We start from the raw sequence: 22,550 nt of genomic DNA, 5'->3' as shown, positions 1-22,550 counted from the left end.
TGTTTCAGGTAATTTTTATTAGATCTATCTCTGAACCATATAGGGATGACCCAATGCACACGACTTCTACTTGGTGGGGCTTTACCTCACAAATAGCGATGTTAATCTCGGAGATTTAAAAGTTTGATCTTCATGTCACAAAGCAACCACCTAACCTTACCATCATGATTATGTGGAGATGTAAATTCTGGACTGACAAAAAGATATACAAAGGCATTTAAATAAAATGACCAAAATATGTGAGGTGGTCAAATAATGTCACTCATGCATTCAATAGTTAGTATCTTCTCAACCTGTTAGTTGAACTTAGCATTCATTATGAATATGAACAGAGCTGTACTGCATATACCAGTGACCCTTTTACAGTTTGTAGCAGCCTTCCATTCCCTCATATAGCAGACATTGTGGCAGCTATATCACGTTGCAGCTTCACCATTACTGCTACTATTTCAAAGTCCTCTTTCATGTCTCATGTCTCTACGTACTACTTCACAAAGTTAGCTACATTACTCTTGATTCTTCAATTATTTTCACTCAGGAATACCAAATTATTGCCCAACACATTAGTCAAATATAAACAACAAAGTGTAAGAGAGCATATCTATGAAATGGCTTTAGCAGTCCAACTTGGTACACCAACTTTCCTATTATTTCACGAGTTATTTTTCTTATTATTTATTTCTTACACTTTTAATGAAGTTACAAATGTATTTTGTATGCAACCAGATATAACAGGGTCAAAATCCAACTAGGCCTAATTGAAACTCTAGTTGAATGAGTATGGTTCAATACTATTTGAAGAAAAAGGAATCAGAAGACAAATGGAATATGGTGAGTTTTGAAGAGATTGGGAGGAATAGTATATCAAGTTCTTCCTTCCTTGCTTGGCCATTTTGGTAGAGCTGGTAGAGACATTGGAATTGTCTTTTCTATAGTGTCTTTGAATAATGTGGATCTGGACATATATTGTCATTGACCACACTAATGTGTACTAACTCAACCTTTCCCTTTTAAGTATCCTCACTTTTTTCACCAATAGCTAGAAAGAACTTCCTTTTAAATAAAATTATTGGTTTCCAATTGGTGGGAGTTATGTATGATGTATATTTCATGTGTAATGGGTCCAAGTAAAAGAATTATATTAGAAATATTAAATCGTTTCAAATGGGATCTGATGATACATTGCTTTCACTTTCTAATGCTTTGCAATTTCTGATATCACAAAGGTCTAATTCATATTCAGACATCAGAAGTGTAAGTGATTGCCATGGGATCGATGTACTTTACCATGACACATTAAGTATCCAATTAACTCTTCAGTTCATATTCATTTCTTTTATTACTTACAATCTTCACTTTTATACCTATCTCTAACACATCATCCACAATATTTTTTCTGTTATTTCTAAAAGTTAATCCTTTTGACATGTATGGTCAAGTTAACCTTCAAGTTTGGGACCAAATTCTAAAAATAGTTCCATCAACATTTAGGGTCCAACCCGACCCATGCTAAGTCCTAATAAATGATACCTAACATCACATGTTGGTGTGCCACTATAGTGATAGTTAAGAGAGTTTTTACTGCTACAGATGAAATATCATACATGCATACTATTTTGTTTTTTTGGAATACTTTGTATAATACTGCATTATATAATATACTTCCAAGGGGGAAATGGATACAGAAATCATTGCATGATATTGTGACAAAAAATGGCTGAATGCGTTGATGATGCATGTTTGTCCATTAAAGAATAGAAAAGCCCATATTCAGTATTTGAAACCTGCAAGTGGACTAATGGTAATGGAGACATTTATAGCAGCAGAGTCTACAAGAACACAATCAAAAGTTTCTTACTCTCTGGCCTGCCACTTAATAGTATAGTATTTAATAGGGATGGGTCCCTCCAAGAACTAGGATTCTCTATACATTGGATCTGCTGCTATCCTTCATTGCTTTCTCATGCTATATCAATTATTATTGTGGTACATATCCAATACAGTGTCAGATAGATAGGATAAGAAATCTTTCTATTAATTATTTTTTCCAATATCTTAGCAGGTGGGACAATTCTGAGTGAGCTTGAAAGGGGTCAAAACAAAGAGAGATTATGCAAAGGAAAGCAACTGCTGCTATACACTTCAAGCTGTCATGCTATTACAGCTGGGTATTGTTGTTATTATTATTTGTTGATTGATATATACAATACAACAACTTAGAGGGCTGTGATATTTTCATCATCTGCTGAATAGTTTGTTGACATTACGGCCACTAAATTGCAATTAAGCAAAATCATTTTTTTACATATAGCTATGTCATTATATTTGGCATTTATCCAAATTTTGGGAGAAGAATCATGACTCATGTGTAACTTTTTTTAGAAAAACAAAATAAATCACCTTATATACAGAGTTACAGACCTTGCAAGGTGTGACTCGGTCAAAAAAGTCATAGGTACTCCAAAAATACATATAATTTGTTCCTTCAAAGAAATGTTTCATCAAATGAAAAAATCTGAAGAATTTAATAATTTTATCATATTAGCATTTCTAGCAATTTATTTGGTAGCACTTTAAATGTTTCATGTACTTAATTTTACAGCAAAGGGTGATATTCTAAGGAGTTATTTGGAAACACTTTTTCTATAGATGACCAAGTTGATGATGATGATTTCTCTGAAGAGACCTATTGCAAAACTCAACTAAATATTTAATATGACTTTTGATTCACCAAAACATAAAAGCAGCTATGTGCCAGCTGATTTAATTTTTAATGGTGACAATTCAACAAATATGAAGAATAGAGGACTTGCCTTAAATTACCTATAGCTAGAAGAATATTGATTATAGAGGATGTGAGGTGCTGCTTTGAGGATAAATGCACTAACTGCATTTGGAGAGTTGGTCAAATAGAATATATGATGGAAATGACTTGAGAAACCAAAAAAGAAAGACACCATAAAAACAAGGAGAGGGACATAGTATTTCTATGTTGATGTATTCCACAAAGAAAGTGATGGAGATAATGTGAATAACAAAGCAGGACCCATTTGCCTTTGGCTGTGGTGCAGGGTCAATTTGAAGTGCATGCAACTAGTACATATAGAGAAAGAGAGAAGGGGTTGATATACACTTGAACAAGATATAAAGTAAGAGAGACATAGAGAGGGTCCATTAGGTGATAATGGAATTTCCCTTCATCCTCTCTGGACTTGATCCTACAAATCTTCAAATATATTTGGTCACCTTTACCTGCAGATATATTTCTTTAACTTGAAATTTCTGCATAAATTTGTAAGCAAATATTGATTTAAACAATTTGAGTGTTAATGTTAAGTATCTGCATGCAACTGATTATTCACTTTGTTGACCGTTTGATTTGTCTCTTTGACTACAAAAACAGTGGCAATCAACTAGCACAAAAGGATATAGGATTTGTTCAGCTATTATGAAGGAGGTCTATTCAATAGTGTAACAGGTTTTCCTTGTTAACCTATCAATCCCTTTCTGTAATGTGTAATCTATTTAGACCTTTCATGTTGATTAATCAAACACACATAATTTGTTTGAAATAGACTTTTATTCATGATTCAACAGTTTACATTGTTCTGGAATAAAAATTAGGAACATTTTAACCAATGCACTAGAAATTTTGTATTAAAGATTAATGTATTCAGCATAGGAAAAGTTTAAACTTTGTCATTACTAATATATTTTTTTATTTTAATTTTTTAGCACACTTGCTAACATGATTGTTATAAATTATTCACATGATTTATGTTGATTGATAGGTGGAGGTTGAGGAATCAAATTCTTTGAAACTACTTCGTTCTATGCTTTCTATAGAACCATTTTGCGTAATATTTCTTTGTAGTGTAATGACATTCTCTTTCTAATTAGTAGTTAATGTAAGTGTAAAAAGATAAAAGCTAAAACTCAAAAACTCATAAAAAAATTAGTGGGAATACCAAATTTGTTGGAGAACAAAACATCATAGTTTTTCTAACGTGAATTTAAGTAACAAGAGCATAACTAGATGTTGAAAATATCAAAGAAGATATGATAGCCCAATCCTAATCCCAGTCATAAATTGAAGAACGGTGTCGTTTGGAGACACGCCCACGTGGCTGACATATGAGTGGGGCCATCTTTCTCTCTCCTAATAATTATTGCATCTTTTATTCATTTATATTTATTTTTCTCCTATATATAGTAACACACATCCAACTCCACTTTATTATCCTTAAAATAATAAAGAACAACATTACATTTCACTCTGTTTCTCTCATCCTCTGTTATTTCACTCCCCCTCTGTTTCTCTCATCCTCTGTTTTTTCCACTCTCTCTCTCTGTTTCTAGTTTCTACAATAAAGAACAAAATGTTGCAGTGTGTCAACACTACTGGGAATATAGGTGGAATATGTTCAGATATGACAGTGTTGGAAATTCAAAGAGGAAGGATGAAGTGTCAACAAGAAAACCAAGAAGAAGGGTTCTTTTGTGGAACTCAGTTTAACTCTTCTCATTGCGAAGATCTCATGATGATGATGGGTGATGGTGATTCACTGAAACCTGACCTTGGTTTGGAAAATGGATGGCCTGAATTGGGAAGGTTTAACATGGAATTCGGGTCTTCTATATTGCCACCTGCTTCTGGGTTTGATGTCAATTCTTCTATTTCAAGGACTTGTAGCAGAGACATGGCTTCACCAACGGAAATGAAAGAAACATTGAAGAAGAGGAAGCCTCAAAAAGCTCACAATTCCAAGGTCTGTAAATTTTGAGTTGTCCAATTATGGTTGCAAGAACTATTAAAGCTATCATTTTTGTAGATCACAATTGATGTCTTAAGATTTTGAGTTCAAATGTGGTGTCAAATTCATTCTTGTAATTGCTCACTTAACCGAACAATAAACAAGATTAACTCTTTCTCCCATTTTCAATACTTGCATAAGGCCCCATCATGAAATTATAATGTTAGGATGTGTGATCCTTAAGATGTTGTTTGGTTTGTGTTGGATAAAATAGCTAATGATAAGAATGAATGTTTTTTTATTTATGTTTGTTTAGGTTGTAGCAGAAAGTGTTAACAAAGAGAAGAAGATCAAAGTTAGTGGTGATGAAGAGGAATCCAACATGGCTGAGCTAGCCAGTAATAAGAATACAAAGGCAAACACAAGTAAGACCAACAAGGAAACTTGTGGTGAAAGTTCCAAGGAGAATTCAAAAGACTCTGAGGTTCAAAATCCAAAGCCTGATTACATTCATGTTCGGGCACGTCGTGGCCAAGCCACTGATAGTCACAGCTTAGCTGAAAGAGTGAGTTAAAATTAACAATCTTTGTTATTTTTCTGATTTGCTGCAGTGTTCAATGTGTTTCACTGTAGGTTTTATTTTTAAAACTGGGAATTTAATGCAAAATGTGTTGTTTTTGTGCAGGTTAGAAGGGAAAAAATTAGTGGGAGAATGAAATATTTGCAAGATTTAGTACCAGGTTGCAACAAAATCACAGGAAAAGCTGGAATGCTTGATGAAATCATTAACTATGTTCAGTCCCTTCAACGACAAGTTGAGGTTAGTTTTGGATCACTTCATTCCTTGCTTTTCACACTGGTCTATAGGAAATTAAGCTAATTTATTTTTTCTTGGTACATTGGAGAAGTATTCAGAAGTTACATAATTCTAGTTTACTTCACGTGTATAAATTTTTTATAATTTCATTACAAACGTTTCACTTTATTTTCTACTTATTTCACTTTATTTTCTACTTATTTCACTTATCAGAGATCCAAGTACATGTACCTTTATCTCTCTCTAAGTTTAGATAAAGCATGTTGCACATTACCTGTGAGCACATCTCTCAAGTCTCCAAGCACACTATACAATTATAATTTATGCAGAAAACATGATAAGACCATAAACAACAAAATGGTAAAAGTTATTCAAACATGAAGTAATGTGTGTAAATATGTGGATAGTATTATTCTAGAAGTTTATATGGTTTCAATCTGAAGAACAATTGAAATCTCTGACTTGCTCTATATTAATTTATTATGCCATACAGTTCTTGTCAATGAAATTAGCTGCTGTAAACCCAAGACTTGACTTCAACATTGATGATTTGTTTGCCAAAGAGGTAAGGAAAATGCAGATACCAGAACTTCTATAGCTCAAATACATTCTATGACTATGAGCAAAATCATTTAGAACCCATGTAAGTATTCTTGTTTGACACACTCTTGTATTTGATCCCCATAGGTATTCCCTGCTTGTTCTCCAAGATTTCCGAACACAGGGATGCAATCAGACATAACTACTAACCCTGCCTATCTTCAATTCAATCCAGCACAACTTGTTTCATGTTTTGGTGGATTATTAAACATGGGAATAAACCCTTCAGATGTGGCTCTTAGAAGGACCACCAGGGCACCTGCACCTTTACCTGAATCATTTATTGACTCGTCATCTTGTTTCACCGTAGGTTTCCTCTGTGTCTTTGTCTCCTAGAGTCCTTGTTCTAATGATTGGTTTTCTCCAATTGATCGTTTTTATGTTCGCTGCAGCAAATTTTACCTTCCTCGACTTGGGAAGGTGATTTCCAAAACCTTTACAATAATGTGAATTTTGATCAAGCACGAACAGCATCATTTCCTTCTCAACCATTAACAGGTAGACAAATTCATCACTTGTGAAATCACTCTTCCATTGGCCTAATATCATAGTAGTAGATTCAAAGAGTGTATTTTCATAGATATGAGGGCCCCACAGATTCTGATAAGTGCATAGGAATGCTAAGCTCGTTTTTTTTTATCAAAATGAAGAAATTTTTACAAAAGGGTCTCTTAATCATTCAGTCATACTAACACCTTTCTTTTATCTGCTTCCTCTTTTTCACTTTTCCACTACCATCACTCCAGGAAAGAGAGTAATTTTTTTAGCTTAGTTGTCTGAAAACAACCCTTAGACTCCACTAGTTTTTTAAGTCTTGGAAATACAAGACAAAAATCACTCATGAGATTAGCTCGTTAAATGATGTATTTTATGCAGTAAAATTAGTGCAAAAAGCATGATGCTTCTCTTTGTGAAAATACTCAAAGTTCTTTGGAAATTTGGATGATGAGGCCCTGGTTCAATCTTTTTCTTCAAAACAAAATTAGGCTTTTCCACAATCACCTTAATTTTGATCATGTAAAATTATTTAATTACCAGTTTTAAACTAGGCTACTTCTAATGTAAAATCTAATTAAGTTGTTTTATATCTTGCAGGTGTAGTTGACACTAGCAATCTAAAGATGGAGATGTAGATGAGATTTTCTATTACCATTTGTTTGATGGGCTCATTCTAGATGCCTCTTATCAAGATTCTTTTTCTTTTGAAGTATATAACATAAATTGCTGTATACTATTCCATGGTATAAATAAGATCATTTTAGTAGCTGTTAACTTCAGTCACCTAATTTTGCACATTTAAAGTAGATCATAACCAAAGGGGAAAATGGTTGATAGTGATGACCAGATATGTGACCAGGTACCTAACCCAATGTATTTGAGAGTGGGGATTGCAAATTTGCACCCTTCCACTGCTTTGAGTGCTTTCTTTATTTTTGTCTTTTTGTCCTCTTCAAAATCCCCTAATATTTGGTAATATAAAAGTAACATAAGCTGGATACCTGCATGCAAAGGAGACACTTTGTAATATTAATATCTTTACTTTTCGTGTAAAGGTTTTTATACATCATTTATAATTCATGTATGCTATTAATTTTCGAAAATGGATGGATTTTAACACGCGATAAGGGAAAATGTTTTGTTTGACAGTATAAAAGACTCATACGTGGTGAGTGTATAAACTATTTTATCATAATAATAATATTAATCTATGTAGATATATCAATATATAGAAGGAAAACTTCTGTGTAATTCTTAAAAAAAAATTGTCATTTGACTTTTAAGTTTTAACTTTTTTTTACCTTTTTTTGTCTCTGCAAGGTCACATGCTGCTAGTGTGTGCACCCTACCTTTAATGAAAGGTTGTGAAACATTGAAACTAACACTTAACTGATAAATTGACAATGCAGAAGCATAGATTTGAGTAGGCCTTGTGAGATTCAACAAAATCTTACCCTTTTAGTTGGATGAGGTGGAAACACAACATTGAACATGCTTGAGAGAGACAGAGGCTATGAACCTGATAGTGGACCTTGTAAAAGCAGCCTTTGGGACAGAATAATAGCCTGTTGATTGAGACAGAGATAATTAGGCCACAGAGTGATGAATACAAAGGCTAAGTGTGTGAGGGGAGAAGGGTATGGACACAAATTTCAACTTCCTCAATTAATTAGATGGTTTTTATGTCCCTCAAGTACCCCTAATGAATTCTGATTCATCTCAATCCTGTGAGACAGTTTAGCTGATATGTGTGGTTAAATGGCTAGATGGTCACCCTTTTTTTAAATGTTTAGAATTATATGGACAAAGGAGAGTCACACAAAATAGAGAAGATGTTACTATTGATTGCTCACTGAATCCTTTATCTGTTGCTTAGATTTGTGGCATCTTTTAGTAATATTCTTCAATGACTTTCCAGTTTATCTGGTTTCTTTTTACTTACTCAATAGCACTCAATTAAGTAACCATACCATGCAAAAAGTTCATATCTGATAAATTCATCAAAAAGTTTGTATTGTTTGAAATTTACTAATCTTTCCTTCTTCAATGCCCAATATTTTTTATTATCAGCAAAACAATTTAATGATGAGAGTAGGAGGGGGTGCCCAGACCCTTACAACAACACATTTGTGAGATGTATATTGCTGCTGCATACATAGCAAAGGGTTAGTAGCTACAGCATAGAATGATGTGTTAATATGCATGAAAGGAGATTTTCAGTGTTAGGTTGCATTGATAGTTAGTTGGGACCAGTTAAAGTTGGAAAGGGAAGCATGTGGTATCTTTGTTCCTGTTGATGGTGAGAGATAATATTGGATATTTTCCTTTCATGGACCATGTTTCAGCTTTATGTTAAAACTTTACTTCTCAACTCTTTCTCAAATCTATTAGGAGTCCCACATCGAGTAGAATAGCAAACTCAATGTGGTACTTAAGCCATGAGGCGTCTGTCTCCCACCTGACAGACTAGTCTTGTTGGGCTCTCCTCATGTATTTAAGTCCTAACAATTGATGTCTTTTATTGAGAGTTGTTTCACGGAAAGGGTTACCTATAGGATGAATTAAGGTAGAAAACATTAACAAGATTATCATTACTTTGTGGATTATCATACATGGTTTCAAAGAGCACAAACTGGGTGTAACAAATACCTTACATCAACACTACCACTCCATCACTCCCTTTTATTTGAAAATAAAGTTACAAGAAGGAAATCATATATGTCATATGAGAGCATGAATCTCAGACAAACTGATCAAGAAACTCATCCACAGTGGTATATTTAACATCTGGATAGAGTGCTGAAGCTTCAACCCCAAATGATGCCTCAATCTCAAAATTAGTATGATCTCCCTTCACATAAACAGAGTGGCCAATTGACAGTATCACATTCACAGGTACAGGGGCCTCTGCAACAAAATGAAACAACATTAAGAACCATCCATCTGAAATTGCTAGTAAGTGGTAACACAAATTATGTACTTTAACATATCTTTTGAATAATTATTGTCATTTACTAACCTTGAATTTGTTTCAAGACTTGATCCTCAGGAACATAGACTCTTTCAACAGTCTTACCAATCTTCTTCTCCCAAAGGGATACAAGATCATTAAATGACAAGGTGTTAGAAGAAGGTCTGATATATAGAATTTTGTTCAAGGTTCTTGGATCATTAACAGCTTTGATGGTGTAAGTGCCAATATCCTCTTCCTTGTTAAAAACAGCTGTTTGATTATCAAGCAAAAGTTAATAAATAGGAAAATTTGTGATTTTGAAAATTCTTAATCAACCTGATCATGCAAAAAATGGGGTGTTACCTTTTGGATTTCCATCACCAAGGATAGTTACTTTATCTCTAGGGGGAGATGTGGCTCCAGGCTGTGACAAATTGGGAAGAAAGTAACCAGAAAAGAAGTTGGAGGCCACATAAGTGTAGGGAATTCCTTCAGCCTCAATGGTTCTGCGGATTTTCGCCTTGCCCTCAAAAGCACTCTTTGCTGGTTCCACAGCATGAACCCTGTCCACATCATTTCCAAACTCTGAAGGGAAGAATCTCTGCAAAACAAAATAATTACACCAACAAGATCAAAATATGTTTTTTCTGTAATCAAGATTTAATAGTTATTACTGAAGCATCCACCACAGTTTTTGAATTAGAACTTGTGAGTGACAAAATTTCTAATCATCAAGGCATGGATATCCTTGTTCCATATGTTTAAAGAGTAAATACTGAAAAGTCATTGCATGATACCCTAAAAGTATTGAGTAAAATTATTTGATCAAATTTCTAAAGTGATATAAAAGGCAATAAAATCTCCAATTTACTAATCAAATTATGAATTAAAATTGAGGATTGTTGAACATACCTTAACATTTCCAGCTTCTTTGATTGCAGAAATGATCTTAACTTGATCAGCTATCTGCAAATGACCCACAGTAGAGATCACCACATCCACCTGCTTTATTGCCTTTACCAAACTCTCATGATCATATAAATCTCCCTGTTATAATATCCACAATCCAATTCAATAAAATAACTCTAATAAATGAAACAATAATAAAGTTTATAACTTGAGCTATAATATACATACATGGACTAAATTGACACCCAAAGTCTTGAACTTTTCGATAAGGGGTGCTTTTTCTGGGTTGGAAAGTGAGGATTCTCGAACAAGAACAAAAGTGGGGTGGCCAGATTTAGCACTAGCTTCCACAATGAACTTTCCAATGTATCCGGTGCCTCCAATGAACAGAATCTTAGTATCAGCCATGAGGAAAATAAGAAGAAAGTTGTTGAATTGTTGAGAATAGGAAGAAAAGTGAAGATGGGATAAAAAACGAAGGGGATTGAGGTTAATATATATAGTAATTAATGGAGCACTTAATTCTTAATATTGTCGTAATTTAATTGATGTACATGCACTGAACAATGGTCTAGTTACATTGCTATGTCGATGACCTAATAAGTGACACGTGCATGATGTTGGATATGTATATGGCTGTTTAAACGTCCAGGTTCATCAAACCGGTGAAGGAAATATATTATTTTGGGAAGCACGTAACTGAACAATGGTTCAGTTGCATTGCTTTCTAAATTCTTTTTTTTAAAATTTATGATATGAGATTATGAGCTATCTTACTTTCATAATCTTGAGATATTCCCTTCAGTTAATTAACAAGTGATGTGCCTAATAAAAAACAAATCGTATTTAATCATTCTATAGTGTATAGACTATATAAAAAACAATTTTCTTAGGAAACCCTTGCAACATGTCATGCAAGATGTCATTTGTTATGAATTCTTATTCTTCTTAAATAAAATACTTGCTTTAAAAAAACTTTTAATTTCATGAAAAAAGAAATATGCACTAACAATATATAAGTTTTATATTATACTATTACTATATCATTCCTTATTTATATATTTAACCATATGACTATATATAAATTTTCACATATATACATATTACACACTTCTTTTATTTTGAACCAGTGACAAGAAAATCCATTGTAAGTTCGAATAGAAGTATGGCTGTATGGGGAAATTACTATCACCTGTCTTTAAAGTAGAAGAAAAATGTTACAGATAAAATACGATAAGGAAAAGCTGTAATTTACACAATCTTTTAATTCCATTCACCTCAGTAGCGACAACAGTACGAATATTAAATCTACAAATTCCATTAAAAGTTATTTATCTAAACTAATGACACCACTTTATAAATGAGTGAGGAAAAAAACAATATTTAACTACAAATTCCTTGACAGTTTTGCTTTTACTTCCTTTATATTTCTGTTACATAGCCGATTAGAAAAGCAATAAATATAATTAAAGATAAAAATAAGCAAACAAAATTGGCCAGGCAAATAAAAAAACCATGGACTAAGAACTTGGATAGTACCCTATCTTCATTTATTATTCCCCTTTCTTCCACCCTTCCTAGCTGCTGATCCCTTTGAAGGTGTTTTGCCCTTAGGAGCCTTCCCCCTGCCCTTGCCCTTAGTCTTGGAACCCCATTTTCCTCCTCTACCCATTCCTTTTGTCCTAGCATCCTTCTTCATTCTGCGATCCACGAGGACTTTTTCCTTCCCAGTCTTAACTTGGACACCTTTCTTTCCTACCACAAATTCCTTTTTAGGTCTCTGTGGAGTGGTGGCCTTTCTATACAGTTTTTCGATTTGCTTACTCTTCGAACGATCAGATATCTGTCTGATCAGATATAGCATTGGCCTTGTTACGTACCTTCTCAAGCTTCCTCATTGCGACACGTTTCTTTCTTGCTTTCGCCTCTGCCACCTTCTTTGCAGGTCGAGCATCAATTTCTTTAAATTGTGCTCTCATTGCAGCAATTTCCTCTTTGGTCACTGGCTTTACTGGTATACGGTGTCTCTTCTCCTCATCCAAAAACCACTTGGGCAAACCCTCGTCATCAAACATATACTTGTTATATGAATCATCTAGTACCAGTTCCCGTTGTTTTTTCCTCAGCATCTTCCTAGCACAAGCCAATATCTCAGCTTTGGTTTAAGTATCATCTTCCGATTCATCCGAGGATGAATCATCACTAGAATCAGTAACAGGCGCAGGAACTATCTCAAAATCGCCATTTGCCTCAGATGCTTTGTCTATCAATGCAGCTGCAGGAGCTTCTGCCTTATTTTCTTTGGCTTTTTTCAGAATGGATTTCTTCTCCTTGGTTGTTATTGTAGACTTTTTATCCTTGAGCCCATCTATATCCATTTCATCTTCACTCTCGTTTTTCTCAAAATCTCCTTCTTCTACAGCTTCAGCAAAGACATCCTGACTAAACCACCTATTTGTGATCTCCTCTTGGCTGGGCTCTGTCCCATCATTAAGTGGCACCACCAAAGGATTTGCTTCTTGATCAGCCTGATCTTCATCTGAATCATATTTGGGCTGAACAATACCGTCATCCTCACCATCCTGCACAACAGCCACAAAGACCATCATCTACCTGTAAAAATGCACTTTTTGCACACGAGAAAAAGAAGATGCATCCTTTCGTAAGACTGCATACATCTACACTCCTCAACCCCACTATTTGGGAGCCTCATGCACTAAGTAGCCCTTTAATCCTTTCATGGTTCTAAATAACTAATTGCACTTGTAAATGCTACAAAAATACCAATGCTGAAGAGGTATACACTAGAAAGTATTGGACACTGAGGGTATATTTGGATGTCAGGTGGAAAAGGAAAGGAATTGAAACTAATCTAATTGTAAAAGGGAAAGAGAATTGGGAATAAACAATATTTATTCCTTGGATTTTAAAAACTTAATCCTACAAAATGGGTGGGGGAGCTCTGAAATGTTCATAAAAGTGAAAAAAGGAGTGTTTTCATGAATCACATCAAAATCCCTCATTTTCTTCATCTCTGTTTATATAAGCTCCCAAACAGGGTGAAGGTTTTCCCCAAAACCTTCCCTCCTCTTCCTTCTCCATCCAAATGTACCAAAAGGGATAATAGAGTCGTAAGTATAAAAAGGGGCACGAGACATGAAAAGTGATAGCAAAATAGCCTTGGATCAACCATTACATGGAGAAAAGAACATCACCCAATCTAAAATGGAAGAAATACGCAGGAAGTGAAACCACAATTAAAGGTGTAAGGTTTACCCACAATTATTATTTTTCAAACAAGTCTATGTACCTCCAAAAGTTGGTTCTTTGCATCGTATGACTTCTTAATACGCTTCCGCTGCTTTGCAGTTCCTTCCTTTTTTACCACAAACCGCTCATAAGCTCCCTCAAGAAACTCATCCATTTGTTCATCATATCTGATATCAGGGTATGTTAGTCGGGACATGGAAATCGATACCACTTATAAGCAAGAGTTCAAGTGATCAAATCTTTAAAGCATCGACAACTATACTTAAAAACCTTCCAATCACCTTTTACGTTCTTCATCAGAATCCTCCAAGTCACTGCATGAATGCTCTGGTCCTTCATGGATATCTTCATTATCACTGTCAACTGCTTCCCCCTCATCACCTTCATATTCAACTGTATCAACAGCTGCAAGGTCCTTCTTACCCTGAAACCCATATCAGACAAGAAACAAAATTAATGCCTAGTCAAAAAGTTTTTCATGCCTAAAAGATGATCCACTATTGATGTGCAAAACATGAAAAATCATAATTAGACAAGTCACAACATGTGTAAGTGTAACTTTATGAAAGATAATACTCAATCTAAAAGTTAAGAGATATATCATCTTTCATATTTAGTTATCTTTGTTGTTGTTATTTGTGAGGACGACTTATCCTCTTTTCTTATACTATAATCTTCTATTGAAATTTCTTTACTTATCAAAATCTTAAAGAGATATATCCTCTTTCATATTTTCTTAAGGATGAGTCTGCTAGGATGAAAAGTAATATTTAACTTACTCCTAAAATCATGTTCACTTGCTTGTTCAATTTAGCATTGACAAAATTAATAATGTACTTGCTAAGAGAGTGTTACCAGATTTGAATAGTCCATAAGGTTATATACTAAACCTCCCAATGACAAAAGAAAAACTGCCATTCATCAGGAATAGGTTATATCACTTTGTAAACCAAAAGAAGGCAAAATGACAAAAGCATACCTTGATAGCAGAAAGAGAAAACAACTCATGATCAACATAACCATCTTCTACTGCATCCATTTGCATCCCGGTTGCTTTTCGAGCCTTGTCCTATAAAATTCAAATGATTACACAAATAAATCAGCTGGATCCCATCCACTACAAAAGGAACAAAAACAGAACCATACTTAGAATGTCATGCTACATAGAGGATTAACTAAATATGTTTTCAATCATAGACAAGTAGACATGCCCTTGAAACATTTATTGAACCAAACGTCATGTGTAATTTACAAATCATATAGCCAGAAAATATATATTAATGGTGTTGCATAGAATTGAAAACTTATTCAAGTATGCATCAAATCCCAATTCGCAAATTATTCAGTAACAGTGTAGCAAAAAACCTTAGCTCTTCTTTTTAGAATAAGCTTTTTTGCACGCTTCTTATTGCGGTCCATTGCATTTGTCAGCTCCTCCATTTCATTGAGTATTCTATCATCGTCATCCACCTTAGGCTCATCTTCCGCCACAGCTTTAGTAGTAGAATCAGGCTTTTGAGTAGGGGAAAGAGCTTTTCTAATGTTAATCCGCCACCTACATCGAAGCGATAGTAACAAAATCAATCTCACAACATAAAAGAAGATAAAGATGTTTGTTGTTGAGCATTTGAAAAATGCCAAAATCACATGGAGTGAAATTCAAGGCACACACTTTAGAAGATGCTTGAAGTCCTGCTTCCCCAAAACCCTCAAATCATGACAGAGAGATTTTACCTGCCATACAGAGACATTCAAAGCATTTTAATTAGCATTGTTGATCATTGTTCAAATGTCCAGGGATTATGTCAAAATGCAGGATCAAATAATATACAGAAAAATACCTCTTCAGTTGTTAACGTGTGATCCTCGATTTGTAAATCAGCTGGATCAGTAAAGGTTATGGAGGTGACTGAGCCAAGGATCTCCAGAGGAGAATCAGACCAAATGAAACTCGCAGCTGAAGACATTTTCCTCAAAGTTGTGTTTCCATCTTCATAGCTGACATGAAATAGTTCACAACAATGAATAACACATATTGGAAGCATAACACCATAACAAAACGGGTAAGCAAATAGTTTAATTTGTATATATTTCCTTATTCCTCATAACTTTCCATGCAATAACGATCTCCCTTTCTAAGGATTCATTGACAATATTCAAATTTAGTTTGTAATGCATGGTTAATGATGATGAATCTGGCAGATTATCCCACTCACAAGGCATAAAATTAGGACCCTTCATCTTAAAATGATGATGAGCTCCCTTGAAAGAGTACCAATACAAATTACAAGTAAAACCAAATCATATGGATAAGCAGTAGTTACCCATCACGATGTCTTTTCTGTTTATTATCTCTAAGCACATCCACAACCTGTGTCAATGATTCACATTATCATATTAAAAGATAAATACACAGGATAAGAAAGACATAAATATAATCCGGTAAAAAAAGGTATCCCCAACACAAAATCCCAAAAAACAAATTAGTAATTACGTTTGACTGGGGCTCCACTGATCCCTGAAAGAGATGCTTAAAATCAAGAAGACACGGATCAATCTTTGCAGGGGCCTTGTACTTGAGGCCCAAAACATATATTTCTGCAGATTCAGAACGACTAGCTGCTGGCTTATCCACCTCAACCTTCTCAAACAGCTGCAGTGCACAAATTCCAGCAGTTTTCACACATTCAAGGTGAGTTTAAACAATCCACATAAAAGACAGAAATAGCATTAGAAGAATTTATTACCTGCTTTAAACAATAAACTACAGAACTGTAGTCTTGTGACCTGAAAACCTATCACAGTACAAAATACAAATCAGAAGCAGTCATACTATGTACGCAAATTGTTTAATCTTCTCTAAAAAATAGTGACTTTTTTATAAATAAAAAACAACTCCAGCATTTACACTTTTCATTAGTTGGGCTTGTAGTAAAAATCAGAAGCTGGAAAAGCTTAAATTAAGCTTTCAAGAGATACTATATTTCAGGTTCTAAAAAATACAGCAAAAGAGAGCCAGAATATACCCAAAAAAATATACCTTTAATTATAGCCAACTACTAAACAGCTTCAAATTACATAAAAGCTATCCAAAAATATTACTTCAATTCATAATTTTATAGAATCACATTTTAAAGCTTAAACAAACAAGCCCCAAAACTTCAGTAGCAGCAATATGGAGTGCATTTTCCAGCATTAACCAACAATCTATATATTAATTAAGGAAGAGTACTATATTACCATAATCACAATTTAAACTAATCATATACCTTAGTGACGAAAATGCCCTTGGGAGCTAAGAACTGAGTAGCCAATTTAACCGCATCAAATCATCAATAACAAGAGCATTCTGGCTCATAGCTTCCTGAGCCCAAGCATCAATAATTGAGTTGTACAAGTTTCCATGAAGCTCTGGATCTGTAACCGTGTTCTTTCGCTAAGTGGTAGTACTTGTCCAAACGATGCTTTCCCTTCGCTTTTCCCATTTTTTCAAGTTTTAGGGTTTTGGTTTTGGAAAGAGCAAAACGAATACTGTAACAGGTTTAATTTTTTATATCTGACAATAATAGTAATGACTATACACTGACAATGTAAAGATTTATACATGCATCCTATCATCTGTTATTCATTTAGAATACAATTTTTGAAATGTCAATAATAATTAAATATCAATGGTTTAATGGTGCATTGTTGGTGTATAAAACTCATACACTGTTATGACTGTATATAAAACTCATTATTACACTTTAATGAATACCAACAGAAAACATTGGGTCTAGTGGTGTAAGTATGTATTGAATCCTTACTGCCCTCGGTTCAATTTCTGATAGCATATTTGTTAAGAGAAGCAACCGAGATGAATTAGTTTCTTACAGGAAAAAAAATAAATGGTGTTACCCTTGTAATACCAAAAAACAACATTCTAATGTGCATGAATGACGAGCACATTTGTTGTTCCACAGTTTGTGTTACTCTATATGCTATGGGCTCATGACACATAGAATTATACAAACTGTAGGACGACAAATGTGTACCTCCGTGGCTCGGTCAATTTTGAATTTCATATCTTCGAAAATATGTTTCAAATTCTTAACACGAATAAGTTTAATCAAATCATGCTGAAAGCAAAATAGTAACGTATGCAGTGAGACGATAGCATGGAAAAGATGACTCAATTATTGTCATTCTTAACTGTTGCAGATTGATTACTGGATTGCTCAATTATTGGTACCTTGAAATATAGTTCAAATCGTGGATTTCTGAGAATGGAATTCTAGCGGTAGGGAAAATATTATAACAGGCAAATACCACAGCGTCAACCACTAGAGGAAATTAAATTTAACGAAATTATAGCATTCATCAATCAACATTCACTATATTATTTTAGATTATTTGTAGTGTGAAGTCTTGAAGTAGAGAGCTTTAAATACACCCTCTTCAAATCTAGTGTCCAACCGGTCATGTAGGGGTAAGCGTGAATTACCTAATATTTGTCATTTTGTCGATCTTAAATATTGATTAGGTTATCTTTCAAACTTGAACTAGATTAAAAGGCTACTTCGAATATTGTCAATCATTTACCAATAAGGAATTAGTTTAGACTTTAGTGATGTGAGGTCTTCCTATAGGTATAGAAATACAAAAATGTCAATAGTTCGATTTTTGTGAACAATACTTATTTGATGGATAGTCATACAATTTGAAATATATTAGTTCCTTACCAAAAAATAGACGAGGGGATATCATTGGTAATACAAAAATATGTATATATGATGAGAAGTCAGATAATCATGATATTTTGGGTCAAAGATTTATCATTACTCTTTACATAATTGAATATACACATACAAATATGATGAATGAGTATCATGATATGAGGTCGAGTTATATTTGTCCCTTATCAGACCCTAAATATTGACTCAGCTTAATTGAAACCATACATCAATTGAAAGTTCAAAATGTATTACAAAAAATGTTTTTAAGAATAAAGATATATGAGTAAAACAATTGAAAATCATAATTATTTATTAGTGATATATATAACAATTATGAAATATAGAAATAAAGAAAATCGAATGTGTATATATGTAGTAGTAAAACCACAATTAGTAATATATATATATATAAGTAATATATATATATATATATATAACAATAAGGTTTAAGATTAGTAATATATATAACAATTTAGTAGCATATATATATCATTTAATAACATATATAAAGTTAAAATTCACCATTAGTAACTTATATAATATTAACATACTCATTCACACAAAAGTGAGAAGTTATCTTCCTAATCACCAAGATATCAGAAAGAGTGTAATATTGATGCACTGACAGCGTAAAGAATTATGCATAATCAATGTATCATTCACCCTTCATTTGGATTACTTTTTGTGAAAAGTCAAACATAATTAAAAATTAATGTAAATAATGGAGCGACAATGTAAAAAACTATTACAATATCAGTGTATACATCTTTTTCTCTATCAGAAAAGTAGTACATATATAACAATTTAATAATATATAATATAATAATAATTTAGTGACGTATATAATAATATAACTCACATAAATTGATGTTTAAGTCACAAAATTGATTAAAAAATCAAATAACAATGCAACATTATTATCTAATATCTATTTATTTAATATGCGGTTCGATTCGATTCGATTCTAACGATTCCTAAATTAGGGAACTATAAAAATAGATGTGTAGAGGGTTTTAAAAGGTTTGAAAAACACTCCAAAACTTTCCTCTCTTATTCATTTAACTCCTAAAAATAGAAGGTTTTCTAAAGTCATTTATTTCCCCCTTTAAAATTACACTCTTAAACAAACCCTAAAAAAATAACCAAACCAAATTGCAAAACAAATTAAATTACATTGTATGGTTTGGTTAAGTTCAAATACACCAATTTCATGGTTTAAAAGAGAACCGATACTCCAATTAATAAGTCAAAGTTTTAAATTGGGCTAAGTTCAATGTGCACATCGTAGTGTATTTATGGGGCGAAAAGTTTTGCCTTGGAGGCACCAAACAAGTTTCGGTACCAACTACTCAGGCTGACATGACCCAATTGAGATGATCAATCAGCATTATTCGGTGGATATATGTTATCTCAAAATATTGTATCACTTCATATATCATTTGTTTATGATTGGTCAAAAAAATAAATAATTATTAAAATTTTAATTGAAATATATATTTTTAACTAATCATAAACAGTGACATATGAAATGACACACTTTATAAAACAACATATTTACTTCCTAACAATTGGTTCATTTGTGATATGTAGTGGCACACTCGATTCAAACATAAACAAAACCTAAGTTAGTAGTATAAGTAGTCAAGATGAGCAAATATATTTTATATTTGACTAAGTCCTTTTACATAAAAAAATGTTTGAAATTACTAAAAATTCTTTTTTGGTTATTTGATAATATCAAAAATCCAAATTACCGTGTAAGTTTACACCAACTACCAAAAACGCCATCAATAAACTAGTAGTAAGCTTCATCGTCTTCAATTGCATGCACATGCTTAAAAAAAATATAAATTTCCAATTTAACAAAAAAATGTATACCTTCAACATATCCACAATTGATTTGGATTACTTTTATTTGAGAATCAATAATATAATAAGTAACATATAATTGATAAATGATTTACAAGCAGTGTAAAAAACACTTACACTATCATTATCTTTAAATTTAATCCATTAACAAACATGTGTTATATCATAGAAATGTGAGATACAATTTAAACTAAAGAAAAAAATTGTATACGAGTTTAATATACTATCACAATAAATAAATAATAAATAACTATATATAAATAATATATTGACAATAAATAAATATATATAGTGGGATTGATGTCTAATTTCATAACTTCGTCATATAACAATTCACTCTCAATATACATAATTTAACAAGAGCTCCATATATCAATATAAAAGTTCTTTTACATTGTTAACATATTTCATTAATTCTTAATAACTAATACTAGAAGAGAAAAGTATTCACTTACAGTTTTATAACTTTTATAATATTAATATATCACTTACTTTTCCTATTTAATTATTATCAATTATATAAAAGTAATATATATAATTTTTTCTTAATGTCGATCTATATTACGACCATACTATAATAAAAAGAGTAAATTACACTAACATCTCATGAATTTTAACGAATTTACATAAATCATTGCTCACTTTTCTACACATACACATACCCTTAATTTTTATAATTTCATTACACTGATCACCTCTACATGAAAAATAAGCGTAATTTCTTAAACAAAAAATGTGTAAATGCAATTAAGTTAAACAAAACATGATATATTGTGAAGAAAAGTTCAAATAATATATGAGTCAATAACTCTTTATTATTTTTGGTTCGATACAATATAGTACAAGAACAATTTAAACAATATTTCTTTAAAATAGTTGATGCATTTTATAACAAAAAATAATAAAGATACATTCATATGTATATTATTTGATTTTACTCACAATATAATATGTTTTGTTCAATTTAATTGCATTTATCACATTTTTTGTTTAAAATATTACACTTATTTATTATTTATTATACAAGATGATCAGTGTAATAAAAATATAAAAAATTAAGAAAATTTATGTATGTGTAAAAAGGTGAATGATAATTTATATAATTTCAATAAAACTGAGTAAGTGAAATTATATAAAAATGATTCTATCTCCCACACGTATTAAATGGTTCTATTTCCCACACGTATTAAATGGTTATATTTTGCAAATTCTGTTACTGACACGCACTATAAGCAATCAATTAACTTACATAAATGTTTCAGTCCAGCTTCTGCACTGTTCTATTATTTTTCTATCCTCTATCGTTGACCCATTAAAGTTAATAAAATAATATTAAAATTTTAATTTTTTTTAAATTATTTATTTATAAATGAAACTTTTTTATTGGTTTGATACATTAAGTAGGACATGAATAAAAACATGTAATCCCATTCATCGTCAAACACCCGAGTTATCAATACTCGTGTGAAAAATTGCTTCTTACTTTTCACCCGTTTTTTTCAATGCTTTCACCAAAAACAAATATCTCCAAAAAAATTGCTTGGGACATGTAACACGTGTTGAATATTATTGGTAATTGACCTCTTTCGCAGATATTTTTCCTTAACAAAAATAAAAAAAAACGAAAAAAAATCAGGCAATATAAAGAAATAAGCACAAAATCAAACCAAATCTGAATGATTTTATTCATGAGATATGGTTTTACAGTGGCCACGTCGCATAATTCGAAGCATACGAGAAAGATGAACGAAAAAAAACAAACAAAAAACTTGCACGGAAGCATATCTGTGGTGTCATGTATAGAGATAAGTGTATTTATGTTTTTTAATACTATCATTTATGAATAATTTTTAACTGAAATTAAATTCTTAATATGTTGATAATGTTTTATTGGTTGTCTTCATGTATATATGTCTTTACAAAAGTTTTGTTACACAAAAAAACAAAAAAAGACCAGCCAGCCAATACTAAGAAAAGTGCAGATGAGTGGGTCCCACCGGCTCGACCACGATTTATGTGGTGGTTGATGACTCACTAGTTTGAACCCAACAAAACTAAGCTGATCTTTTTTCCTAAGCTAACTACATTACCAGAGTATCAACGCCCAAGATTTATTCCATGCGCGTGGGACCCACCTTTCACGGGAATTTGAACCGTTGATTTCA

The 22,550-nt window shown here is 32.6% G+C and overlaps 2 protein-coding genes and 1 pseudogene across 3 annotated transcripts; 1 reads left to right on the top strand and 2 right to left on the bottom strand.

Annotated features, from left to right (window-relative positions):
* Positions 4,307-7,449, top strand: LOC109351501 (transcription factor bHLH63-like). Of its 2 annotated transcripts, none has more exons than XM_019592952.1 (7): positions 4,307-4,769; positions 5,071-5,319; positions 5,440-5,574; positions 6,065-6,136; positions 6,259-6,477; positions 6,564-6,669; positions 7,048-7,243. In XM_019592952.1, the coding sequence occupies exons 1-7, from the start codon at positions 4,380-4,382 to the stop codon at positions 7,068-7,070; spliced, it is 1,194 nt and encodes a 397-aa protein (XP_019448497.1). In that variant the 5' UTR covers positions 4,307-4,379; the 3' UTR covers positions 7,071-7,243. The 2 variants fall into 2 exon arrangements, with proteins under 2 accessions (XP_019448497.1, XP_019448496.1); XM_019592951.1 differs by lacking the exon at positions 7,048-7,243 and adding an exon at positions 7,267-7,449 and having other exon boundaries at positions 4,308-4,769.
* Positions 9,238-11,016, bottom strand: LOC109351502 (isoflavone reductase homolog). Its single transcript, XM_019592953.1, has 5 exons — positions 10,760-11,016; positions 10,535-10,669; positions 9,986-10,223; positions 9,689-9,892; positions 9,238-9,576 (listed from the first exon to the last, which is right to left on the bottom strand). The coding sequence occupies exons 1-5, from the start codon at positions 10,937-10,939 to the stop codon at positions 9,410-9,412; spliced, it is 924 nt and encodes a 307-aa protein (XP_019448498.1). The 5' UTR covers positions 10,940-11,016; the 3' UTR covers positions 9,238-9,409.
* LOC109352820 lies at positions 11,981-17,865 on the bottom strand (annotated as a pseudogene).

The sequence above is a fragment of the Lupinus angustifolius genome, chromosome LG07, assembly GCF_001865875.1.
Source record: "Lupinus angustifolius cultivar Tanjil chromosome LG07, LupAngTanjil_v1.0, whole genome shotgun sequence".
NCBI lineage: Eukaryota > Viridiplantae > Streptophyta > Magnoliopsida > Fabales > Fabaceae > Lupinus > Lupinus angustifolius.
The sequence above is the reverse complement of the archived record's forward strand: the minus strand, read 5'-3'. Positions and strand labels throughout refer to the sequence as shown.